General features: G+C 33.2%; 1 protein-coding gene across 6 annotated transcripts; it reads left to right on the forward strand.

Moving 5' to 3' along the window:
* The first annotated feature begins 216 nt into the window (after nucleotides 1–216).
* On the forward strand, nucleotides 217–27,868 carry LOC105201219 (TBC1 domain family member 4). Of its 6 annotated transcripts, none has more exons than XM_011169165.3 (16): nucleotides 9,040–9,524; nucleotides 10,100–10,315; nucleotides 19,566–19,718; nucleotides 19,925–20,128; nucleotides 20,505–20,813; nucleotides 21,468–21,666; nucleotides 21,771–21,887; nucleotides 21,965–22,190; nucleotides 22,307–22,627; nucleotides 22,921–23,201; nucleotides 23,866–24,027; nucleotides 24,114–24,430; nucleotides 24,555–24,807; nucleotides 24,938–25,056; nucleotides 25,155–25,379; nucleotides 25,733–27,868. In XM_011169165.3, the coding sequence occupies exons 2-16, from the start codon at nucleotides 10,199–10,201 to the stop codon at nucleotides 26,636–26,638; spliced, it is 3,909 nt and encodes a 1,302-aa protein (XP_011167467.2). In that variant the 5' UTR covers nucleotides 9,040–9,524; nucleotides 10,100–10,198; the 3' UTR covers nucleotides 26,639–27,868. The 6 variants fall into 6 exon arrangements, with proteins under 6 accessions (XP_011167468.2, XP_011167469.2, XP_011167467.2 ...); XM_011169164.3 differs by having other exon boundaries at nucleotides 9,041–9,554; XM_039446871.1 differs by lacking the exon at nucleotides 9,040–9,524 and adding an exon at nucleotides 9,587–9,944.
* Nucleotides 27,869–27,873: the final 5 nt, after the last annotated feature.

A 27,873-nucleotide genomic window follows, 5' to 3' on the forward strand; every position in this document is an offset into this window, starting at 1 on the left:
TTTTAAAAGACAAAATGATTCTTTTATTGCCACGCCTTTCTCAATTATGAGCTGCGCGAAACGGCTATGCAAATTAACCACACGAATTAACTTGTCCCTCATAGTTCGACTCGAAATTATCGTCGGCGCATACGAGAGATCGAGCGCGAGATACTCGGTAAGCGTCAAGCAGTCTTCACTTCCCGTAATCTGTGGCGAGATTAAGGTGGTTTTACAATCTTGGAGGATCACCTCTGATCACTTCGGCCCTCGGCTTTTCGCGAGGATCAAGCCACCGTAATCCGTCACTGGCCTAAAAACCGCGAAGAATCGAGCCTTCTACCTGTTGTGAATCAAAGATCTCTCTCGCGGGAGGGACGTCCCCTCCCCCCTCCACTCACCCTTCCTTTCTCCGTCTCTCGCTCTTTCTCTCCCTCGCCTCCGGTGACAGACCGATAGAGGCCGTCGAGAGTAAACAAAAGCGAGACAGCCGCGGTAGTGGTCGTCATTCGTCATCAAAGTGAGCCTCGTCCCGCGTCCGTGGAACGGTGTCGCACGTCGCACCGCAGGTGGTGCGTATTGCATGTATTGCACGTCCGCATCGAGCGCGGTGCACTCGTTTTCGTTCGCGCCGCGGGTTCTCGGTTCTCGTGTCCTTTGACTGATCGAAAGGTGGTGCGGTGGCACCGCGCCGTTGCACGGCCGACGGGATGCGGTGGCCGACGCGGAGTCTGGCGGGATCATCGACGACGAGCCGACAGAGGGAATAGGGAGAAGGATCAAGAAGGATTGCTTCGGCATCCAGCGGATTTTCACGGGACTCCCGCGATTGCTCTGATCGTCTCGTCGTGGAGAACTGTTCGAGGGAGCGAAGGGAGTCGCGAGTAAGAAGGTAACGACACGCCGAAACCCATTCGACCGTGAGCGCGAGAGCCTCGGACGAGAGCTTACGTGCACACGCGTAATAGTAATAATAATAATAATAATAATATGCGGAACTCCGTGACAGTTGGCGAATCTCCCCCCCGAATTAGGTTATGTTTTTGCGCGAGCGTTTTTTCCTAATCGAGGTAGAACCACGCGCCGCTGCTTCATAATTGCGGCTCTATCTGCGTAGCGTGTAAACAGGAAGAGTTTCCACAACTTCGCGATCATTATCGTTTTTGATTGCGCCGCAATTGTGATTGACGAGGCGCGCTTAATTGCTGGTAACATCTAAGTATCCACTCGTTGCCGCGACGTTGCGAGAAATTTCGGAGTAAATGTGAGAGAATCTCTCACGAAAGCAAGTCTCTCACGAACGTAGAAGAGTACACAGAGAAGAAATCATTTTGTATTTATGTTAAAAAAAAATGGTACTTGTTAAATTTTTTTTTTGTTGAAATTTTAATACATTCGAGTGTTGATTTAACATGATGTGATTTTGTTATTTCAATATTTTACGTTAAATTGATATTCAATATTTCTTAGTATCAAAATATTACAATTTATAGATAAAAAGAAGGACAAATATTACGAAAATAATGATGTACTTTTTGAAACATTAATTCTAAGATAAATGAATAGAACGTACGTGCCAACATACTGTAAATGTTAATTTTACTGAAGAAATATAAACTTCCATAATTTTACCAAATAAACTTCGATAATTTTGCATCAGTGTCACATTCTTGTGCTAAATTAATACAAAAAGTTTAATGGACCGTTTTACACATGCAATATGTGTTAAATTTAACACGAATTTTCTTTCTAACTGTGTAACAAAAAAGCGCAAAGAAAAGTAGATGAACTCGTGTTCATCTTGAGCATTTGGTATTAAAATATGTTTAAAGCATGAAAAAAAATTTTACGAGAGCTCGCGCATTAATATTCTTACTAAAGCTACGTTGTTTTTTATAATTGTTACATAGTATACGTGCCCGCTATATAATGATATCTTAAGCGATAGCTTATCTTTATAGAGAATATAATGCGCGAATTTCTCCTGAGGAATTTTTTTCAGTTTATTCTTGTAAGTTTTTATTGTACGATAAAGAATTGTTATTGATCCCAAAATTCAAACATTGCATTATTACAAAATAATATGTAACGATTTTCTAACAATAAGCTATCACAAATCATTGTCTTCGATTTTCTTGGATACTTCTTGTATCTTTGTTCTTAGATTCAATATTTAAATCTAACGTTCCGATCTTTTCTCTGGCGGTCTTTCAACTTCAAGTTTCAAAATACGCGTTATCAAACGTGTATCGAAATTTTTAAATTCAGTTTCGTATCAAATGCTAATCGAATTATGTCACCTTATCATCTCATTCGTTATTACGGTCTTATTTTCGTGTTTGCGCTTAATTCCAATGTTCCAATCGCTTTTGGTGCCTTATCGATTTCAAATTTCAAAACACATTTTCAAACAAATATCAAAATTTCTAAACTTAATTGCATACCAACGGCTACTTGAATAAATCCAATGATGTCATCTTGCCATTTTATTTGTTACAATTGTCTTGATTTCGCGTTAAAAAATTCACCGTTCTAATCACTTCTGATGCACTATCTACTCCAAATTTCAAAACATGTGTTTTTAAACGAATATCGAAATTTTCAAACTTACAAAATCTACATAAGGCCAATGAATAATTATAACAAAATTTTAGTGATTTTCTTTTCCGAAAGTACTGTAAAAAATTTATTGCTTGCAAAAAATATTATCTCAGTCAGGATATAAATTTGGATCTTCCTACATTCCGTAACGAACGTTTTAAGTCAATTTGATCCGAGGTACATAGTAATATTTATCATAACATTAATAACCGATGGTATTAAGGAAACATGTTGAAAGACTAATGTATAAACAGTAATTAATATAAATAGCAATAATAGTAAACGGTAGTTAATATAAATAATTAATATAAACGCCACGTGATGCAACACAATTAAAATCTAGATAAGGCCAACGAATGCTCACGATTTCTAAACTTAATTTCGTGCGAAACTCTAACCGAGTTATGTCATCTTATTTGCCGTTATAATCGTCTTTCTCTCATTCTCGCGTACAAACGCCAGCGTTCCAGTCACTTCCGATGGTCCATTGACTCCAAATTTCAAAACGCGCGTCTCCAAACGAACATCGAGATTTCTAAACCTAATTTCGCGTGAAATGCTAATCGAGTTACGCCATCTTATTTGCCATCACAATCATCTTTCTCTCATTCTCACGTACAAAATCTAACGTTCCAGACACTTCTAATCGTCTATTGACTCTAAATTTCAAAATATTCGTCTCCTCCATATGTCGAAATCTTTCAACTTTTCGTATTAAATGCAAATGTCATCTTATTTGCTATTGCCCTCATCTTGTTCTCGTACTCGCTGCTCGCACTTCAATTTAGCATTCTAATCGCTTGTGGTGCACGCGTTTCCTACATATGGCTGATCGTCGCTGATACATGCGAGTAGCCAATCGCCGAGAAATCGCTGCCCGCACCAGGCAGCCAATCGTGCTTCGCGCGCGTCATATGTCAGTTTACTATTATTAAGTTTGTCCTTAACAATCGTCAGGACTATCGCTCGCGGATTGCCAGCTCGTCTCGCGGAGTTGATTCGCGTGTTTTGTTGAGTGCCGCGTAACACGGCCGACGAGACATTTAAATCAAATATCTCGCTAGTTTCGCTTCGTCTCAGCTCGCCTCGCCTCGTTTCGCCTCGAGAGATTGACGCCGCGGTGAAAGTCGACCGGGAGCGGCTTGTGGCTTTAAAGCTGGCGCTGATTTTCGAATGGGCAAGCTGAAGAGAGGGGGCGAAAAAGCGCAGCACCTTCGGTAAGTCGCCGTCTCTCGCGATCGCCACATTCGCCACGTACCCGAAAAACGATCCATGAATCACCGGCAAAATTTCCCACGTCTGCAGATGAAACGCACGAAATTTTGCGTTCGAATCCCGGCACGAGATTTACATATGCGATTTCCGTGCACGCGGCCAAACCGAAGTAAAATCACATTTTAGCCACGTGTCACAAGCGTTCGAGTTATTATTGCTTACAAAAATAGCTTGTTGTTGTGATTTCACGGCAAAATAATAAATAATTGAAATCTGTTGAATTGTGGACCTCTGACATTTGCTCGCAAAAATGTTTTCTAAATTTCGAAATTTTTAAACTTATTGCGTATCAATTATTACATTGCACTGCCGTCTTATTTGTTCTACTTATTTGTTCTACGGTTTGCACTTTTATTTCTTGTCAAATTGGACTATTATTGATACGCAGTTATCTGCAACTTTATTAGGTTACACCGTTTAGCCGTGATAAACATTTAGCTGGGCGTTATATAACTCAACTAGTTGTTATTATGTTTATTTTACCTTTTGGCGCTGTTACTTGTTGCCAGATCAGCCGAAATGCGAAGATAAACGCATGCTAAATCAGTACTAGGCTCTCACGTGTAAACAACGTTGGTTTACGCTATCTGAATAACGATCTATAAACGGTTCAAATAAGCGAATAATAAAAAAACAGCCGCTAGTTTTGCTCGTTTTTTTTTTTATCGAAATCGCCAATAAAATGCAGCTCACACAGGTATAACATGCTCCTTACTTGAGTGTGTTACGTCACGCGGCTGTAAAACGAATTTTAAAACTCCTCTTCGAATGTTCTTCAAATGTGACTTTAAATACTTTAAAAATAATATTCTTTTCCAGACTCCATATTGTGACACCGTGCGAATTTAACGCTGTGCGCTATTGATTACGAGAAAACGAGAATCGTGATGAATAGATAGATACTGTATAAGACGAAAACGCATGTGTAAATTTAATTAATAGCAGTATATTTCAATGAGAAGAGATAACAGAGATAACCGGTGCACTTGTATTATTTCCGGCAAGAGTGCAATTCAAGCTTATCTTTTTTGAGAAAACAATTAGGATATATCAGTCAAATGACAGATTATCATCACAAAGAGACATAGAAACGCCAGTCGATGCCTCATTATGAAGAAACTTCGATAAGATAATGCAAAGGTGTCTCAATTACAATCAAAGAATTCAGACAGAAAGGTTCTTTCAGTTTTCGATTCTGATTACATCTTGAAGGGGCACAAGTATCATTAGACGTGTCAAAACGAAACCTGCCTTTGTGAATTTTTTGTGGAAAAGCGGAAAGAGATGGAGGAGTCGGGTTTGCGTCATTGTAAAGATTGCATTTTTGTCTTTTTGTTATTTAAATTTCATTAAAAAATAATTATGGCGTTGTTATTAACATTCGTGTGAAGCTTGTTTTGAAAAAAACACGATTTGCGGTGATCACTGTCGCTCCCACGAAATCCATTTGAGCAAAATGACACGAGCTTTATAAAGCTGAGATATAAATCTAGTATTTGACGTAGCTGTTTTTCGAAATATCACATTTGAACAAAATAATAACTAATTATAGTTAAATGTCGATTTTTTATTAAAAATTTTGCTCGGTTGATGGTTTTGTTTAACTGCGAAAAGAAACGAAGTATCGTAAAAAGTTCTATGTCAAAGGCTAGTTTTTAGTGTCTAGAAAAAGTGTGTAAAATTGCAAGTCATCTTCAGAATGTAATAGTGACGTTTTTTTCGAAAAAAAAGCTTCACAAGAATGTTAATAACGACGCCATTTTTAATTGTATTTTGATAAAATTTAAATGAAGAAGAGAAAAACAAATCTGCCATTTCTTTATTTTTCTACAAAAAAAATCACCAAGACAGGTTTGTTTTAACGCGTCTAGCTTGTGTTTCTTTAATAAAACATCGAATAATTGTTGCGATTTTTTGATCAGTGAAGAAAACTATATTAAATCTATAAATTTACGGTTTTTTAACGATTATAATTACACGCGCGGTAAGGGAGGAGTTAAATATTTAAAAAGTAACTTTATTCATAAAAATAAATAGCGATTTCTTTCGAGACTTATTTGAAAGACGAAGGATAGGATTCTTCAGTTAAAAAATCGAGATTCCTATAAGTTTCACACTTTGATTTACATATCTCATCAAACACTTGTAAAATATTATAGGATAAAAATGAAAAATGCATGTATCTTCTACGAAAGACAACAAATTCTTTCTAAGCTTATTTTGAAGACTGTGTGAAAAAAATCGCTATACTTAATTTCAAAATGACAGATTTAATGTGGCGGGTCAAAATACTAAATTTATTGTCACAAATAAGTTAGTGTATATAAGTTTCACTTAAATTCAGTAAAGTTTAACATTTGGCTCGCTATATCTGCTATTTTAAATTTTGGAATTTTTACTGTAAATTCGTTGTAGCGGCTTTTCAAGTTGCTTATGATGGATTATGTTTATGAAATTAAAAATAGTGGATATAACGGGTCAAATGCTAAACTTTATAAGATGGATAAGACTTTAAATGAAATTCATTTTGATCCGCTATTTTAAGTTTTAAAATTTTAACTATAAATTTATAACAATACACAACGATCTTAAAACCTTTAGTAAGATGTGAATTCGGTACTAATTATTCTTAGAAGAAAATTAGGACACGAAAGGGTTAAAAAAGCGCCGATCGTCAATGTCTATCAAAGCGCGATTGCAAAGTCAAGTGGTCATGGATGATTACCATCGTAATCAATGTGTTAAAGTGATTAATTTATTTTATTTGTTTTTTGCTTCTTTATACAGTTTTTGCGAACAGCGCATTTAATTATTTCAGAATAAACACAACATTTTGCATAATAATGTTGCATATATAAATATTTATTATACATTTATAAACTTTAGTGATTAAAATAGATTTTATGAATCTATCAAATCAATAATCTTGAAATATACTTATCACAAATTAAAAAAGAAACTTATTATGTATTCAAAAAGAACATTTATATTCTTTCTGAATAATAAATAGAATATTATAAATAGAATAATACTGAAATATTGTATAATAATGAAATCTATTGTATAATACTGAAATCTACAAAGATAACTCAGTCAAATTTTTATATAACTATTTTTTCAATTTATTTACTATTTACGTAATATAATAACTAAACCATAATTTAAATGGGTAATCACACAAAAAAATATTTAATCTAATACGTTCAATTGAACATTGCGTTATCTAGAATTTAACAATTATTATTTGTACAAAAAAAAGATAAAGAAAATTCTTTCAACTAAATTAACTTTATATTTAGTTGAACGTATTGGACTGAATATTATAGTTTTTTTAACAAATTTTTTTTTTTAATGTACAATTAAGTAGTTGACATCGAAAATGACTATAAATTGTAGTTTAATTATGATAATTGCAATCATCTTTGTTTTCTCAGTGTGAAGTATGTTTCCAATTATGCAAAAGACGTATACAGACAATTATAATAGAGAAGTAGTCAATAAACAAACAAATTAAAGAATAAAAAAAAAGGAAATAATTTATTATTAATTCGTTGAAAAACTTAAGAATATTCAAATGACGTAAATTTTTCGAACTTTATTTGTTCTTTACGTCAGCATAAGTAACATTAAAAATTAATAATTAGATGGATCATCGATCGAATAAAATGCACCTAAAAATCGTATATATTAAAGATAACACTGAAACATAATAATAATTTTAAAAATAAATGACAAATGTGCGTATCTTGGACGCAAAGACATCGAACACTCTGACATTTTTATTATAAAATAAAATAAAATAAATAATTACGTCGGTACAATCGTCTAAGCTAATCTTAATTAGAAATACTTAAAACGACACAGGAAGAGCCTTGAAAATGTTTTTAGATCTCTTTAGCGTTATTTGCAATCTCGAAATGTTTCGTATCTTATATTTGCACGTTTGCCTATTACACTTTTCAACAGTGGCTGCATGAACGATTAAAAATGACGCTTTATACGTCCTTCACGAGCGCAGCAGTAACGTACCACATATTATAGAAGTGCGACTTACGCAATTACAAGAAAAAGAAACGAAAGGACCTTTCATGGTTCACTGGCACACGCATTGGTATTCTTATTTCATTTCCAACAGAAATCGCTCCATTCCGTACATGTGTACAATACGTGAGTCGTTTGGTGGAACAAACTGATTATCATCGCTGACACTAAATGCACGCCATCGTCTCGTCGTTTCATCTCCGTTTACGAAAGACATATCGTATAGGCTTGCGATAATACGAGTATGTAAATTGTGACGAGTTGCTGCATAAAAGCGAGAACATATGATAACACACAGTTGTCTATCGTGCTAGAAACAGGCACGTATCTAGGACTGTAAGCATTTCAACTAATTAATATTACCCGCAATATGTTTCAAAATTGCTTTCTTTGTCTTTATTTCAGTTTGTAATTATTATAATTTTATTAAAGTCACAAAAGATTTATTAATTTCAGATTATGACATAAATGTTTAAAATGTATTTCTAGACTGCGGCATCAATGTTTTTATTAGCATTTGTTTCTCTTAAAATGTTTTGTAAATTAATATTCTTTTGCACATTTCAAGCATTTCAATCATTACATGCTCTATGAGCGCTGCAATATTATTTAATAATAATATTTTAAAAACATTATTAAATAATGTTTCTGAAATATTAATTAATATTAATTAAAAGTGGTTATATATGTACTCCTGATAATATTATATGAAGTATATATTATATAAGAAGTATATAGAATTATTTACTTCGATATTTTAAATTGTTGGCATAATTATAACTTTTAAATATAATAATTATAAAGTTTATGAATATTTTATGTATAATAATTCACCTTGATTTTTTACTAAAATAATATTTGTAAAATATTTTTATAAATATTTCACGGATATTGAAATAATATATCACGAATATTATATAAAAATTAGACATATAACATTTATACAATATTCCCATAATATTAAAATAATTTTTTTTAAATATTGATCAATATTCTTGGAACATAAATATTATTTTAATTTTTAATAATATTTGTATAATATTCTAGGAATATTATAGAGCTTATAGGGCGATAATAATCATTAAATTATTTTTTTGTAATTTCCAAATATATATTCCTCCAAATAATAAAAATCCTTTGCTCCATATTAAACTTATTAGATGAAATCGAGGACAAAATACTTAATCTTTGCTTATTTGCGGAAAATAATTTAAATCCTTCTTCCTCTGAAGTTACATTAAAATGTCAGTCGTGCGGAAATATCGTCGCCTGAAAGGCAAGTAATCCGCTCCGAAAATCACGATTGCCAACCCTTTCTAATGTCAGACCGTGGTAAATGCGGCGCTATTTTCACATTTGAGAAATATTGGGCATGCTAAACAGGGACCGTGCATTACCTGACAGCGCGCAACCACCAGTCGAATGGTTCATTCGTCCCGTGGCGTCGCCGTGCTCCAGTACGTCAGTCTGTGTTTGCTCGGCCGTCAGTGAAGACGACGAGCGACGCAACGCGAACTGCGAAAACACGTTTTGCAAGTGCCGCGGATAAACAAGATCGGCTCTCGGATCACGAAGGAACCCACGCGGAATTTAACTCGACGATGCACCGACGTGGTGACGCTGAAAAAGTATTGCAGTGATGTAGACCAGATTTTATCGTAGGTTTAAATTGACGCTGAGAAGTCTTGTTACCCAGATTGGCACTATTGCGTTTCGGTTATGTTAAATATTTACGAGCTAAAAATAATTGTGGCAGGGCCAAGTCGCATTATTTTGCATTTAATTTGTCTTTGAGTTTAGTTCTGTCACGCGCATTCACGTGAAAAACGCGTTGGTAGCTTGATGAAATTTTGAAAGTTCTCTACTAGTTTCATTACCATTACCTTCACGGCTATACATTTGCATATTTTCGCACAGATTGATTAACACATTCGCAAGAGAGTTTCTACTTGTATTCTTCGCGATACTTGTCGTCACACCGCTTCACTTCTGAAAAAATACACTCAGAGTCAATTGACATTTGGCCTCGCGAAGAAACATTTTCAATGGTAGGATTTTGCGCGATCGTGTTCCATTAAATGAGCCTCAGTAGAAAAAAAATTGATAATTTAAAAGATAAATGAAAGAAACGATTTTTTCCGATCGCGGTCAACGACGTTTCGAACAGCTGAAAACTGTGTTGCTTTGCTTGTTGGACAAACAGGTACCAGATAACCGAGTGTAATAAGGTGTGCAAATTTATTCCGCATGAGACCGATAGAATAACGCTAGAAGTTTATTGCGCGAAGGATCAGAAGTCAGGATGATAACGGTACCGTTATCAGCCTCTAGTCCCTACAGATCTTACAGCGACGGCAGTAAGGTCTTTAAAGAGCCCTTGGTGAGGTCATCGGAGGATCATCCTTCGCCAAATGAGCAAGTATGTGTACTTTGTCTATTGACATAATTGCGAAGTTAGTTAGGAATTGTCGTTTTTTTTTCCTCGAAATTTGTGTTGAAATCACATTTGATATTATCACATTTGATACTCAGTATTTCTGAGTTACGTAAATTTCGTAATTACATAAGCGTAACCTGTGATGGGTAATGATATAGCGTGTCTGTTCACTTCTCATTGATAGTTTTAGTGAAACTGCATGCTTCGGCGAATCATTTGGTCATACATGACCACTAAAGTCGTTTACGTAATTTTATTTTCTACTGTCGCATCTCTGAAGCTAGCCTTCCGGAAGACAAAGTAACGAGCTTTCCCAGCTTATTTTCTTTGTCATTTTATTATTATCAAACATTATCGAGAGAGTGTAATAAATAAATATTTTCAATGATGTCATTTAAGAGAATTTGAGGAATTTTTTATTACACTTGTTCTATATCGCTCTTTAAGTGCGTGCTGAATAATCTTGAGATAATCTCTTACATTATTGGAATCTTTATAATTTTCCTGAAATTGAATAAACGTCGCATAAATGAGCTGTAACCGTGCACGGAAAAAACAATTTTGCTAAAATACAGATCTGAAAATAATTGAGTCATTTAAAAAATCGTATCGGCTGTTTAACTCGATCGCTAGAATATCAAAACCGTTCGCAGCAACCTGATCGTACTTGGACGTCCTACATAATTATTTTGCCAGCTCAACATAAAATTGTTTTCTGATCTGTATCTAGCTAAATTTTTAGATGCTGCAGTAAAATTGTTTTTTTCTATGTGGAAAATTTTGTTCACTTGTATCCTTCGTCCAGGATTCCAAGAAATTTCGCCGTAATTGCTGACGACCCGCGCGGCAAAGGGTTAATTAAAGCTAACCCGTTGCCACCGAGTGGAACGTGTTCGCTTCGGTACGTCACGACGAATGACGGCGTTATTAATTTTCTTCATTGTATATTCATCACCTAGATTTCTTATCGAGGAATCTGCCAGCGATCATTATCGCACGCTTCATTGCTCTATCCTTGCCAAAGATAGGTAATCACTTTTCAAGTGACACCGAAAGCTCATCCACTTTTCTCGGTTAGTTTACGTTGCTCACTGCAATTCTTATGTCCGCCAACACGTAGCGATTGAAGATCAGAAGATTACAAAAATATTACGTGCATACACTGAAGAACAAGAGTTTAGTAATGAGAATCAAGCTTTGAAATAAATTTAAATTAAAATGTTTGATTAATATATATATTTAATTACATTAATACTAACTCCGAACATAGTAGTAACCAATCGGTTACTAAATGGTTACTAAATATTTAGTTATATTAATTGAATACTTAATTGAAATTATTTCACTGAAGCTTAGTACATCTAGACTTAATTTCTTTTTTTTCTTCGTTTTAAGTGTTGTAAATTTCGTAAATTTCCATCTAAAGATTCGAAAAAGAAAAATATTTGCTTTATCGCTGTTAAAAATACACAGCAAAATTTAATGTAATGTAACAGAAGCAAATTTCAAGCAGGTCAACATTTAAAAAATTTAATGTTGCCAAAAGTGCGCTAAATTTCATACACATACTTTTCAGTAAATACATTAAATTTAATGTACTTGTGTAACTTTAAAATACATTGTATTTCATGACATTTCTAACACTGTAATTATATATGAGTTAGTTCTTTTAATATTAGTTTAATTATATGACAAAATGTTAAGTCCTGACAATTCCATTTAAAAAAAAATTACTAATTCTTACATGTAGATGCTTGTTAGCATCAATTAAATTATTATTAAATTTATTTTTAATTTGATATCACGACATTATTTTTTTTTAAGACCGGTTTTTTTTTTAAGACGGTTTTAAGACCGAAAAATTATTTGGCGCACAGCTTTGTTTTATATATATTTGAAAAAATATATAAAATTAATAAATATTAGTAAGATCTAGCTTTGACCTATTAGGCTTTTCGTTTAATATTTGTGTTTTCACATATGAGTCGATGTTCTCTATTTAATATAATCCACTGAAAAAGTACTCTCGATTAAGTGCTTTCGTTTATAAATCACTCTATGCCCCATCATCCCTTTTTTTTCCTTTTTTCCGTTAGCGGAAAGGCGTATTTTCGCGAAACCGAACGTACAGCAATCTAAATTTACTTCGCCGGACAAGCGACGTGAAATCCCAAGTCAGCCTGCCAGCAACCGTTGACTGACCGTGTTTCAATTCCTTCGCAAGAAACACGAAGTGTCTCCACGAACCATCTCTCCACGAACAGTCAACAGTCCTGTCAAGAAATCACCCATACCTCGTTGCATTTGTGCATCCTCTGTCGCTGCGAGATAATGCTCATTTTCAAAACTCTCAAGTCTCCCATTCCGATTTTCGTTTTATTCATAGACGAAATTCCCGGAAGGTCTGACCAAAGTCTGGGTCGAAGTCCCACTAACTCTGGCCAACGTTCCAGTAACACTGAGGATGAGATAATTTTACGTGGACACGTAACCACGAAAATACGAAAATTGGCAACGAATTCGCATACGCAAGCGCATATAGAACGCAATCGTGCATGCGAGTTTTGTAGAACCTGCTGTGTAACTTGGCAATGAATTTCAACGCGATTTACATGGAGCCTGATTGTAATGTAGCGCCCTTATACGATCATATCTCTTTGCGACGTTCGATACACGCTTACACGTGCGACAAACTGATACGCGTTTCGATAACCGCTGCATTTGATGAGTATTACTTTCTTTCGCCCAAGACCTTGCATTAACTTTGCATACGTCAATTATTGGAAGTAACTGAAGTTGCACCTTCTACGTAATTGTATATTCAGGATTAAAATTTAAGTGATGATTTTCGCATGCCACTTAGAAAAGCACTTAATAGCTGCGATGATCTGACGGTAAAATGATCCGATAATTGATTGATCGACGTATTTTTTTTTTTTTATCGCGTTCTCGAGCCAGATGGCCTCTCAAAACCATATTTCTATTAATACGTTTGTAAACAAAGGCGCGTAAGATTAAAAGGTAGTATAGAATACTATAGTCACCCATTTAAATTTTATACATTAACTTTGTTAAAAATCAGTATTTTAAATTGAAAACTTATAATTAACGATTATATTTATCGAACTGTTCTTCAATACATTCTAGACTCAAAGTTATGACATAATTATTATATAAATATTATTATTTATAAAAATGCAGCGACACTGCATAATCGGTCGAAGAAAAACAGAGGTGGCAAATATGGCCCACCACAAGAATGAATTAAAAAAAATTGGTTTTAATTGAAAAAACACAGTGTATTAGGTATAAAATTATATTTATTCAAAATAAAGAGAAAATATTGTAGAATGTGTGCAAGTATATAGACTACAGTATACTGAAAATCTATAATACAATCTAAACTATAAATTAGCAATAAAACTACTATCAACTTATCGATTAACTACTTTTATATGAAAATTTTGAAAAAGAGGCCATATTGAACCTATCGAGACGTCAAACGCACAAAGACTCATATTAGCAATAGTTTATGTTAGGTTATTGTTTAACTTTCCGTAACTCGAAATGTGTACAACCGAATAGAAATTTAAATAAGAAAGGAAAACACTCGAGTGTATGTACATTCGTGTGATAATACGCTCAAGTTTAGAAACATGAAAAAGTACGTGTAATAAAATGTTAAATTGTATCTTGAAGAAGTTTTGAAGTGCTCGAAAGTAAAATGCCTTATAATAAATCGGCTATTGTATACTGGCATATTAACATTACCACATAATGGCAGGTTACTAAACAAATACTTTAATAAGTAATTACTAGAACTCGTCATCTAATAACGTAGATAATATGAGTGACCATAATATTTATACCCCATAATACTACCTTCTCCTTTGTTAAATGAGATGCGTAAAGTTTCTAAGTAGATTATCCAATCAGCCACGATCGGTATAGGTACTTATTTGCATCCGTGAAGGAAGATAGGAGTGGAAAAGATGTCGAGGAAAAACGACAAAAGAAAGATAAAATATAAGATTGATCGACTGACTACGAACTGAAAGAACGTTGAGAAACACTGCTTTATAAGCTAATACCTCTTTTTCTTCTCGTTTCGTCAACCTCGTGTTTATCGCTTATGCAGATGACAGTGGGCGATGGTAGCTAACAGGTTTTTTCCGAGATCGCTTGTACTTCATTGCCACTGTCGGTCACGTACAGCGATATATCGTACGTTACTTGGAAAAATTTCTAGGAAATCCGATTATTTATGTCTATGCATCAGGAAAAATACTAATAGACACTACACGTGATTTCAGTGTATATTTATTTCGTACATTTCTGCACGTCTCAATAAACTGCTATCGTCCCGATAAAATTGACTTCCGAAGTCCATTCGAATATTTATTGCTCCACTCTCTTCACAGCAGAAATTATACGTAACATTGATATTCGTTGATATACGCAGAATTAAAATTTACAAAACCTTTCAAATCTAGTCTTATTAAGTCCAATCATAATTAATGTGTATAAATTATATCGTTTTTTAATAGACGAAGCTATTTTATATAATAATTGTACATACGTGTATTTTCTTAATATTGACAGTTGTAAATTATACAATTTAGAAATGCACATAAATTAATTCCTTTGTCGCATGTGCGTACGTATATGCATGCATAACGGTGTCATATTGACACTTTTTAAAAGTTTCGATTACGTAAAAGCAAATACACATCAAACATGAATAATTTTACATAGAATTTATCGAGTGCTACGGACAGATTCATTGCGTTATCATAAGATATATCGTTATCGGTCACATTTATAGCGCTTAAATAAAACTATCAATTTGCAGGTGAAAGTTTGGCCGTTTTGATAAGAAAAATTTTTTTACACATAATTATATACAGTGAATTATAATTTACTCTATAATTTATACAAAATGTTCTAGTACTGTCAACTTGGATTATATTCAGATATCTCGAGTATATCGATATACTTGTATCATTATTATAATTTATTGCAAAAAAAAAACAGTTAAAAGTACGAAGTTTCTAGTTCTAATAATTATCAAGGCTCCTCGATCAAGGTAACGGCGTGTAAGGTTCTCGATAATTATTAATTGCCGCTTACCAACGTGACATAAAATTCTAATTTCGGGGTTCCCATTTTAACGATTGCTTTGCGAGTGTCAATCAAAAGTGACACGGTTATCCCATTATCGCTAATTATTAGTAATTGCTACGTTGTTATTCTTTTCATGTACGCATTTACATAATCATCGTACTTTCAGCGCGACTGCTAATGAGGCGTTATACAGCGCGAGGTCGCTCGTGGGAGAAAGAAAGACAATTTTTTTTCTTACCGTCTCGACATTTGTCGAGGGAGACTCACACGAGGAATAAATTAGCTTCTCGCATTTTGACCCTTCTTCAATGTAGCGTACGAACTCTTTAGGCGCAAAGCGTTGCTCGTGGTATACTAACTATCGTCCGCGACGACAAAATGCGAATCGCGTAACGCTTTTAAGGCGTACAGCATAATTACACGTTGCTGCAGATACCTTTTTTCCTGCACTGCTCTATGCGGTGTAACTTTGTAGAGTTACGCTTGCATAATATACTCGGTAATTTATGCTAAATCAAAATCCAGCAAAAAGTTGAATTGTTAGAGATTCAATCTTAACAGTTTATATAATCGTGATGACGTTACCTGTATAAACACGTACACATGTTGATAATGTCTACAAGTATGGCGCAGTCGAAACTACGTTGTTACGTATCACCTTCTTTATATTGGCTTAATATCTTCTAATTTATTGCACTCGCATTCTTTCTGGCTACTTTTTATGCACAACTTTGACACACCCTGTAATTTTTCATACGTATTATAACATGCGGATAAGACTAATCTTCTTTTCATTACTTATAAAAACGTTATATTAATTATTCTAACAAAGCGAAAGAAATTTTTAATTGCCGGTAACATTAGTAATATTGACATTAAAATTTGTTAAATATATTTCTACGTTATAAATATAAAATATGCTTAACGTAATTATTAATATTCCGATTTTTACAGAATTATCTTATTTATTTTAATCATTATTAAGTTATTTCAGTGTATTAAATCTGTATTATTGCTAAAGTAAAGACGTGTATCGCGATTATTAAGGTAAAATATTAATATTAAACTCTAGCTATAAGAGCTTAAATTTTAATAATATAAAATTCTTTGAACATTTTAAATTAAGTTTGATTTTTACACTCAAATTGTATCAATAAAACGTTACATGTTTTATTTATATATATAAAAATTTTTTATATTGACAGAGCAATTATGAAAATAATATTATGACTGATATTTATATTAGTCCACTCTTATTTCAAGATCATCTTAAATATTGTCTTAAGTTGTTGTCAACCAGCAGAGTTGCATTATCTTAAGACATTACTTAAGACGGTCATTAAATAACATTTGCATACTAACGTATGATTATTTTATGACATTTTAAAACTAAACTAAACTCAAGACGGTCTTAAAAATATAAGAATGCGGACTACGGCTATGTTTATCTGATTTATTATCCGGTTATGTGTCACCTTAATAACGTCGAGTGTTAATATGACCATATGTTATGAAGAATGAATTAAAGATTTATTCGACAATCTTAGGAAGAAATTGAACAAAATCCAAACGTGTTACATTAAAATAAAATTGGAATGATCAATTTGATCTCTTTCGTTATCAACTCTTCTGATATTTGATCGAGAATCGAATCGGGCAAAATGTATATATATCTCCCACAATTTCACGCAGTTTACATCACGCTCGACCTTGAGCTGAAATACATCCGTAAACGAGCGGCCGTGCATATTCTCCCGATCGGCTCAATTGAAACGAAACTCGGCTTCACGCACGCATTAAATTTGCTCTCGCACGTGAATCTAATCGCCACGCTCATGGCATCGATTCGTGCATCATCGGATGACGTACGCCAACAAAATTAATTCGATCAATCGGGATCGAGAGACAAAGTCGAATGCATGAGCCTCTACGCACGCAAAGTGCCAAGTGCCAGAAGAAAATAGCATCGGTAGAATAGTTCGAACGTCTATTTTCATCGCTCGGCGAATTGCTTTTATTGAGAAAAATAATTTTGCGCGGTTTTTGATTAGGAAAACCCGAATACCTCTGGCCTTTTAAAATTGAAGACGTAATTCTAGCTTTGTGAAAAAGTAAATAGATAGCAAAAAAACATCTCGTTTCGCTAAACAATACGTAATATCTGAACATTGACAAGTACCTATATATTATGTCATAAAACTAATTGTACTTTTATGGCCGTTTTCTTTTCCCCCCCGGTAGATTAATTATCTCACATTACTGTATTAACTGGAAAATCCCTAATGATGTACGTGTGATGTCGCGCGTAAAAGAGAAGTTGAGAAATAAGTTTTACGAGAGGGTCGTGATGCGTTTCTATCGAATGCCAATAATGCTGTACAACTTTGCGGAAGCACAGGAGGGAACATAATAAAGCACGTGCCTTAATTGGATACAGGAAGCCCCACTATCAGTTATCTTCTTTCTATGTCACTAAACGGGCGAGCTCTCTTCCTCCATATCTGGTAAAATACTCACGATAGTCAAGATAGCTTTAATTACAATAATCACATTCGCAAAAGGATCATCATTCGTCATGCGTTAAGCCCCGTACCGCTGTGCATTAGCGAATTACGAAAGAAGAATAATGAATTGGAGATTAGAATTTGATCGATTAGAACGAAACGAGTTAAAATTGTAATTATCTGAATGGTCAAATTCTAATCTCTAATTTACAATTTTCGATTTTTGATGGGTAATCTGATATACACGAACTTTGCATTTTACATCATCGGAGATTACGATGATCATTATAAAAAAAATAGTTCCAATTGTTTTCATTATTGTCGTAATAAATACAAATGCATCTCCGCATTGTCCTGCACTCTACAATTCTCATCCGCGTGCCTATCGGCCGTAAAGAACTCGTTAGGAAAATTATGTCGCTCTCAATCCCACGTCGTAAATGTGAATAATAACATCCAGTGCGAGAAAATCAAACAGACTTGGAAATCAACTGATATATGTCGAGGAAAAAAGTAAATCGTCCAAGGTTACTAAAAGAAGCAGTTATAAAAACAAACGAGGTAAAAATTACTGCAAAATGGAAGAAAAGAATAACGTACATTTAACTGTACACTGAATGCAAAACGAGAATTTTTTTATTCTGCCACATCTATTTTCGTTATATTGTTTATACTTCTAATTAATTTTTTCCCTTTTAAACAAATTCCAGATTAATCGTAAGTTGTTTTTTTCTGCGGTATCTAAATTAAATCTCCCAAAATTTCAATTTATTTCTATTTTTGATACGTTCCTCTTTTTTCTCTTTCTTTTTTTTTTGTTCTAATTTATTGTAAGTTTCTGTCGCTCCACGTGCCGAATCGTTGTTATTATGCGTTCTAGAACTAAATTAAAGCATCTTTTCGGACGAAGAGTCCGAAGTCACAAAGACGATGAGCAGCAGATGTGGAACGTGGGAAGAGATTAGAAGGCGAGAGAAAGAGAGCTCTTTCGAAACAAAGACGGAGAATGAGAGCCATGCAGTCCACGAGTGCTGCTGAAATAAGTTATTTCTGTCCACGGCCATCGGCCACGTTTGATGCACGTTTTCTTGCGAAATCTATTTAGTATATCAATGGTCCCCGTCGTAACGTTTTGTATCTTGAATTATTTCTAAATCGAATCTTCTTTTCACGGGAATATTCTCACGCGGAAAAAATTACGTTACAGATAATTAATTTTTGCAAATTTGTATTTGAAAAACGTTCCATCGATTGAAATCATTCATGTATAAACAAAATATAATGAACGATAAAAGTGGATAAAATTAAATAGAATTTTTAATTGAAAACTTAACGACAGTTAATCTATAAATGTTTTTAATTTTAATTATTATTATTATTTAAAAAAAGAAACATTCTATTATTAATCAATCTCAATTGCAATAGAAACAATTCTTGTACTTTTTGTAAATGGGATTTTTTTGCGGCAATACATGTACCTGACAATAGTGAACTGCTTCTTCTCTCTCTCTCTCTCAGTAGACGTAACTACTTTTTGAGACGACGAACACGTCATATCGGTACAATTATGTTATGTAACGCCATGATGCTCGTTTAATTTGCAGATTTGCAAAGGGTCCTTGAAAGACATGAAGGAACATTCGGCAACTCAACGAATGGAGAGAGATAAGGACTTGCCACAACGGTCGCAGAGCAGCGCGGCTAGCTTGATGTCTATAGGTGCCGATATATCTCCGAGTTCTTCCCAATTCTTCGAAGTAATTATCCTTTTTCATTTCCCTTCTTATAGTGGCAATTATCAGAGAGACGTGTCTATCTCATTAGATAAAATTTCAATACATGAAACAAATACTCTGGAAGTTCACTAAATTAAGAAAATTGTATTATTATTGGTTTTCACATAATCGCTTAAAACTTCAGAATTAACGATATCTTGACATTTTCTTGTATTTGGATCTTACAGGTATTCTATATCGGCAAAATCAAAGTATCCAAAATCAAAGTATCGCACTCGAAAGTTCCGGATTCATTCATTGATGACGCCTTGATTAAGTTTCGCGTTCATGGACTTGAAAAATCGAGATCTTCAACGAGCAATCTTCTGTTAGATTGCCAACGGTTGAAACGTCAAACTTTGATGTCTTCCATTAATAGAAGAAATAGTACGGTAAGAACGCTCTCTTAGCTATAATATAATAATTCTATTTTAAACGTTGAATTAGGGTCATCTGTGTTAAAACAATCTGTGTTAATACAAAAATTTAAATTTTAGCTCTATTAATGTCTCTTTATGATGGACAATAGTGTGAAAAATGTTTCTTGTTCATATTTTTTTTATTTTTTTCTCTTTCAAGATCGTCTTAAGTATAATCTTGAGACGCTAATATGGATCTGTGATTGATTCCTAACATCTTAAGATTGTACTTGACGATCTTAAATATAAGAATGGACTATAAAAACCGGTTATAGCTGCTACTATACAAGCAAATAAATGATTTGAATTTTTACCTGGTAGAAGAGAAAATGTACCTTTACATTTTCAGGAATCTACCGCCAGTGAATCAGGCAGTATCGAGAACGTGTCGGGAAACAGTATAATTCCAAGCGTGAATCCGCTTGGAATACCGCCAGTTTTAAGCGGGTCCGTAGAGACTTTTCCAAGAACAACCGCCAACCCCACAGAAAACGATGATCGTGATGGGAATGAGACATCTGAATCTTCTGCTAATTCTAATATCAATGTACCTGAAATTATGCGAAATCGTGCAGCCTCTACTGGCAGTGTTTTAAGCGGCAGAAGAGATTCTGCTATTAAAGGAAACGATGAGCATAATCGTACTATGGTTTTTCAGGTACGGAGTATAAAACAAAATTTTTGCATTTTTATTGTTTTATTTATATTAATATTTAGGTAAAAAAATAAGAGATTTTAAAATTTTTAACAAGAGAATTATATTTATGTAATAATAAAAAAGAACATTCAATTTTTAAATTATTTTTTATATATAAATTTTATTAATATAAAACTAATAAGTTTATTGGCTCCGGAATTAAAAATAATACGAATAAAATTGCCAATGCAAACCTGCGCTGTTGTTGGTGCGAAAATAATAAAATTACTATATAAAACTTTCCGTCATCTCAATGATAACAAATATAATTTTCCATACAAAATCGATGTTGACGTGTGCAGTTGTTACACTGCTATAACGTTCAGATGTTTCGATCCATGGTGTGGATCCTCCTCAGTAAAATATTGAATTGGAACAAATTTAACGGCTATGAACTTTCCTCCCTCGTAACTTGTTTACGTTCAAAATTTATATTAATCCAAAGTTAGAAAAAATTTTTGTCCATAATTAAATCTTGAGTTTCCAGGAAGAGAGATCAAGCTTAATGTGTATATAATGTGTGTTTACAGAGATACCTTTTATTATATTCGCACCAACAACAGTGCAGGCTCGCATTGGCAACTTTATTCGTGTTAAAAATTTTATATTTTATAGGTAGGGCGATTTGATCTGAGATTGATTAGTCCTGATAGAAAGCAGATTCTTCTGCATAAACAATTAAAAGATGTAGCCAGTTGCGCGCAAGGGATAAGAAACCCTGACCACTTTGGATTTATTTGCAAAGAATCGGAATATTTCATCGGGTATGTCTTCAAATGTCAATCCGGATCAGTCGCGGATGACCTTGTTGCAGGCAAGATTTTTTTGTTTTTCTGTGACACAGTAAGACATGCACTAGTATTCTTGTTAGAATTACAATTTGTTGTACTAATAATAATTTTCTGTTTTTCTTTGTAGCAATTAGTCAAGCTTTTCTTACAAACTACAATGTCACAAGAAAGGAGAGATATTCTATATTTTCTTGCGATCACTGTCCTATGTATTGGTATAATAAATTATGCCAGGAAATTGAAGGTAGAGTACTTAAATTATTATATTCCAAAAATAGATAAAATATGATTTTTTCAATTTTATATATGTATCGTTTTTAGGACAAAATGATAGAAGAGTGCAAAGTATTATCTTTTCCCGTATGGAATTATTACCAGAGGACGAGCAGGAAATCGTTGTGAGCAAATATAAAGGCGCCGAAGCTGCGGGTAATATTGGTGCAAGCTCCTCGAGTCTACGAGAGCAAAATCAATTCTTAATGCAACTATTGCGTGCTCATTGCGAGTCAAAACAAGCTAGACATGTACACGATACGGCTGAAAATAGGTAATGCAACATAAACTGGATATATATAAATACAAATTGTCTAATATTAGTATCAAAATTAGTATCAAAATATAGTTTGTAAATGGAACATTCTAACATAATGTTTTATGTTATAGGAGTGAATTTCTCAATCAATATTTGAGCGTTGGCGTTGGTAGCACGATATTTATGAAAGCAAAACGCTCTCTTACGAATAGTTTTGACAATCTTATGAAGAGGAAAAGTTCACGTGACGATTTTGGTTTGGGTCCGCAACTGAGGGATACAAATCATCTGAATATGGGGATACAAAAGAATGGTAGTCAGAGTCCAGATAATTCGCGACAATCATCTATCTTGGACATTTCACCAGAATCCAGTAGACCAAGATCATTGCGTGTTTCGCCTGAACAGCAAATAGTTGTAAATAATGGACCAAAGAGTTCTATGATGGACATGTTAGTACAACTTTATTGTTAGTAATTAACGGCTAGGACTCATTGTATTATAAAACGAGAATAAAGGCAATTAGAAGTCAGGGCGGTAAACGAAGCGCATAAATTGATTGGTTCAACTTAAAAACAATCTTTATCCTCTTGAGTGAGAACAATAATTATCACAAGCAATAATTATCATCTTGAATGAGATTACACAACTTTATTGTATTTTCAATTCTTTGTTGACCTTTTTCTAATTTATCATTTGTGTTTTGTATATTTATCATTATTATATCATGTTATATTTTTCACAGCTTTTTAAAAGTTGGTAACTCACCGAAAACTTCACCTACGGAAAGTGACGGAAATAGTACGATACAAGCCAATAGTTCGTGGCGACAAACAATATTAAACAGAGTTGTGACGCCGAATAAGGACCATAATGCTACAGAAATTGACAAAATTAGTATTCTCAAAAATTCGGAAATATCTGTTAAACGTAGATCAAGACAAGAATTGCGAGATTTATGGAAGAAAGCGATCAATCAACAATTAATACTTATAAGAATGGAAAAAGAAAACGCAAAACTTAGAGGTAAAAATTCCCACATTTAAAAATATGTTAAGGCTTTTGCTGACTCGATTGTTAAGTCCGCATTGATAGGCGATATAATTCAAAGTAGAAAAAAAAATGAAAAAGAATCACGTTCCATATATCCATATAAAAGAAACACATATACATATGTACATACACATTTAATGTATGTGTGATAAATAATACAGCAAGAAAAACTTGCAATGTACAACGTTATGTTTCATTTTAGTGCAGTGTTTTTATATTTAAAATAATTATTCTAGTATGCTAATATATATATATATATATATATATATATATATATATATATATATATATATATATATACCGAAGACTTTTATTTTATAATAATTTTATATATGTGAAAGCAAATATTTATTTCAATTCAATTGTTTTTGATTATACATAATTCAATTTGACATATATGAATTATTTATTTATCACCCTGAAATACTATATATTAAAATACAAGTTTTTGATATATTTTGCAAGTTTATTTTATCGATTATAAATAGTGTTTTTTATTTTAATACACGTTAGAATAATTTTCGTGATGTATTATCTCACATCTAATGTCAATAATCAAAGATGGCGGCAATGAGTGAACAGAAGCCTTAATCTTCTAATGTGTAATTGTTATCTAAATTTCTTAATAAAATGTCAGAACGTCAAGAAGAGGCAACAGTAAAAAGGATTAAACTCGAATATGACGAGCTTAGTAGTTGCGCGCGTGAAGTGATAGAAGTTTGGGATCTTCTTGTTAGCAAGGAATCACGAGTCTCTACTAAATGTGATAATCAAATGCTTTTACACGCTATTAAACAAGGTAATGAGAAGTAAAACTGTATCTCAATCAAGCTTAAATTTCTAAAATTTAGCGCAAGTTTTAAAATAAATTCTCATTGAATATAGGTGTACCGAAAGGAAAAAGAGGCGAGGTTTGGCAGTTTCTAGCCGAGCAATTTTGCTTGAAACAACCGCCTATAGACACGCAAGAGTTTCCAAATTATAATACACCCTATGAACTTCTCCTGAAGCAACTTACATCTCAGCAGCATGCTATCCTTATTGATTTAGGAAGAACTTTCCCGAGCCATCCATATTTTAGTTCACCCTTGGGACCTGGTCAATTAGCACTCTTTAATTTATTGAAGGCCTATTCTTTGCTAGATCATGAAGTCGGTTATTGTCAAGGCCTCAGTTTTGTCGCCGGAGTGCTTCTATTGCATGTGAGTGCAATTTTAAGTTTTACATTACTCTGTCTAATAATTTATCCAATAATTTATTTTACAGTTTTATATTTTGCGATAATTTTTTTTTACATGAAATATTATTTCTTGATTTTCTTATTAGATGGCGGAGGATCAAGCCTTTTTCTTATTACGGCATCTAATGTTTCGTCGAGGACTTAGAAAATTATATTTGCCAGATATGGCAGCATTGCAATTACACTTGTATCAACTCTCTAGGTTGTTACACGATCGCTTGCCAGCCATTTACAATCATTTTGACAAACATGAAGTTTCACCTACTTTGTACGCCGCTCCGTGGTTATTAACGCTGTTTTCCAGTCAATTCCCCTTAGGTTTTGTAACCAGAGTTTTTGGTAAGATATATATTCTTGCATGTAATAATAATATATCACACACGCGCACAAACACACACACACACACACACACACACACACACACACACACACACACAGTTTTGTAATATAATTGATTTTATTTCTATAGATTTGCTTTTTCTCGAAAGCTCTGAAGTTCTTTTCCGTGTATCGGTTGCATTATTAGAAGAACATCAAGATCAATTATTATGTTGCGATAGCTTTGAAGAAATTATGGAGTACCTCAAGGTAAAGTTATAATATTTTAATCCTTTATTGTTAATTACAAGAAATCAAAAGCAGAAGAGTGAATTTATATATCATTACGTTTCTATTCTTGATTCTAGACACGTGTGCCAGCAATAGACAAACAAAGCTTAGATCGCATAATGAAACGTGTATTTTATCCTGATTTGGAGATTACAAAGCAATTGAATGAATACAGAGTGGAATACCAAGTGCTTCAAGAGGAAATGATATCAGTGAAACCACAAATAGAGAATTTGGAAAAGTTCAAGTTAAGGAACAAGCAGCTCACGCAAGAAGTTGCACAGCTTAATGAGCAACTTGAGGTAAAATCCGAGAAATATTTATCAAATATCATAAAGTTAAGACTTATATGAATCTTAAAATTACAGTTTACAAATAATGTGATAACCATATTGAATATATTTATTCAGTAATTTTATATATACATACATATATATACCAATATTTTTTACAATGCCAAACAAAATAAAATAACAATTAAATATATGAGAAATTATAAATGAGTCAAATCTGATAAAATTAATTTTAAATACAATTTCCAAATTTTTAATCTTAATTTTACAATGAATTTACCTCTCATTTTTTAAATATTATGTTGTTTTTTTAATTCTCATTTTTCTATTATTACGGTTATAATATTGAAATTATATTACAGATTACTATCAGCAACTTGCAGAGGCTCGAAACGGCACGTCCAATGCAACAAGCAACTATCCACAAACTTGAGTCTCAGAATCGCAGTCTTGAAGTAACGGTGGCCACATTAGGCGCATTCATTCAGCAATTAGCGGACACACGTGCCGATATCGAAATTCCGGGCGAAGTTCGCAGGATAATTGCACAACTGAGTATGGTCGAAAAACGACGAAATGCTGGTACCAAATCATATCCTTTAAAAATCATCGAAGACAACAAGCATGGAATGATAAAAAGTAATTCGACTGGAAGAGAATCTCAAAATCTTTTAAGGAATAATAGCACGGACATGCCGTTTCCTTTGAAGTCGACTCTGAGCCAACCCAACTTGGCACTGAAATTAGAGAAAGTGTCATCGTTCTTTTCGAATTCACACAATCACATACAGAAACAACGCGCGCAGTTAGCAGCTCTCAGAAACGAGTTTTCCGAGCAAACAGTAAGAGGCAACAATGACGAGAACGATCCCAAGACGGTCAATATCGATATTCAAATTACGGATACTATGAATCTAGCGAACAATCCAGTCCCACAAAGTGAGAACAATTTAAAAGTTCCAACTACCAATTTAGAAAAATCGATATCGTTACCATTAAAGCTCAAATTGAAATCGTCGAAGTCAGCATATGAATTAAGTTCTATAAAAAAGGTTCCCACTAGCAAACTCGAAGTTACAAGTAACGATTCATTAACAAATTTGACAGGAACCATACATCCACTTGATACTTGTAGCGATGTGAATTTTCGATTTAGCGGTACCACAAAATTGAAATCCATCAAACCTGTAAAATCTAGTCAAAGTTGTCAGGAAGATAGTAGTAACAAACAAAAGCCCGATCAAATCTCCGATTCTTTAAACAGATAACAATTACTTTCAAATACATCTTCAAAGAGCATCTTATCGAAGAGAATTTTCATAAAAAATATATATTTAAAACGATACTGGTGATGAGTAATTTAAAGATTACATATTTATATTTAATTATTCATTTGTAAGTTTTTAAACGAGCAAGTTTCAAAAACTGACTAATTTATGTAATTACGAAGGGAAGGAAATAATTCTTTTTGATTCTCATTGAGATCTGATGTTTGGCAACACATTACAACTTGTGAAAATGAAATGTTCTGTTGAAACAGTATTGAACATTATATATATGGAAATCTTGATCGATTAAAAATCCATTGTTTCCAAATAAACATCTAAAACCATGTCTCAAGATGTATCGAGCATTCAGGAAATGAGATATATCAAAATAAGATACTATAAAGAGACATACGCAACCAGTTTCAAATTGCCAAAGGAAGTGCCAAACTTTCTCTATTAGAATATATTTTATAGTAAAATAAAAACGATTTTAATTACTTAGAAATAAAAATACGTATGTATGTTGCAAATAGATACGTATATTGCATACGTATGCATGCGTAGATGCGATTGTATCGTTGAAAAAATATATTGATAAAAATCATTAATGTATAGGCCTGCTATGCACCGTGTAAGATTCAAAGAATTAAGTATTACTATTTTTGCACAAAACAAGCCTTGTGATATCAGGGATAGTTAACATATACATATATATACTCTTTGTTCTTTATAGTAAAGTTTACCATCGTTGATACATGTATCGTCGATACAGTAGTATTAGCTATACTTAACATCCATATCAAACGTGTTGTAAATTAGAGGATAGCAAGTTATTCAACCCTTAAAAAGATATTCGAACGTAACATTTTGACAGATATTAATGTGAATTAGAGATTTCATGAAAATGAAATTATATTTTGTAGTGTATTCGGGTTACTGTAATATTTTATCAGCTAGTGATTATACGTAACTGTAGACATATTATTTGTAACGAAATAATGCGAGTATATAATCATATCTTATGAAATAAAGATATTCTATATGTATAATTGTTTATTATCACATAGATTGTAGAAGTTAGAATAGATTATATTTTGTATTATATATAGTCTTAGGAACTAAGAAATATTTAATTGATTTTCATTGATGTTTTGTTGACTTGCTAATCTTATTGTGATGATAGATAAAAATATTTAAAATATTCATAATAAAAATAATTTAATAATTTTATTAAA

The sequence above is a fragment of the Solenopsis invicta genome, chromosome 1 (assembly GCF_016802725.1).
Source record: "Solenopsis invicta isolate M01_SB chromosome 1, UNIL_Sinv_3.0, whole genome shotgun sequence".
Taxonomy (NCBI): Eukaryota; Metazoa; Arthropoda; class Insecta; order Hymenoptera; family Formicidae; genus Solenopsis; species Solenopsis invicta.

Excerpts from the sequence above, each read along its gene's own strand:
- LOC105201219 (XM_011169165.3), top strand. The coding sequence starts at position 10,199 with ATGATAACGGTACCGTTATCAGCCTCTAGTCCCTACAGATCTTACAGC. Across the intron at positions 24,028-24,113 it reads TTTACACGCTATTAAACAAG|GTGTACCGAAAGGAAAAAGA; the intron begins GTAATGAGAAGT and ends CATTGAATATAG. Across the intron at positions 24,431-24,554 it reads CCGGAGTGCTTCTATTGCAT|ATGGCGGAGGATCAAGCCTT; the intron begins GTGAGTGCAATT and ends TTTTCTTATTAG.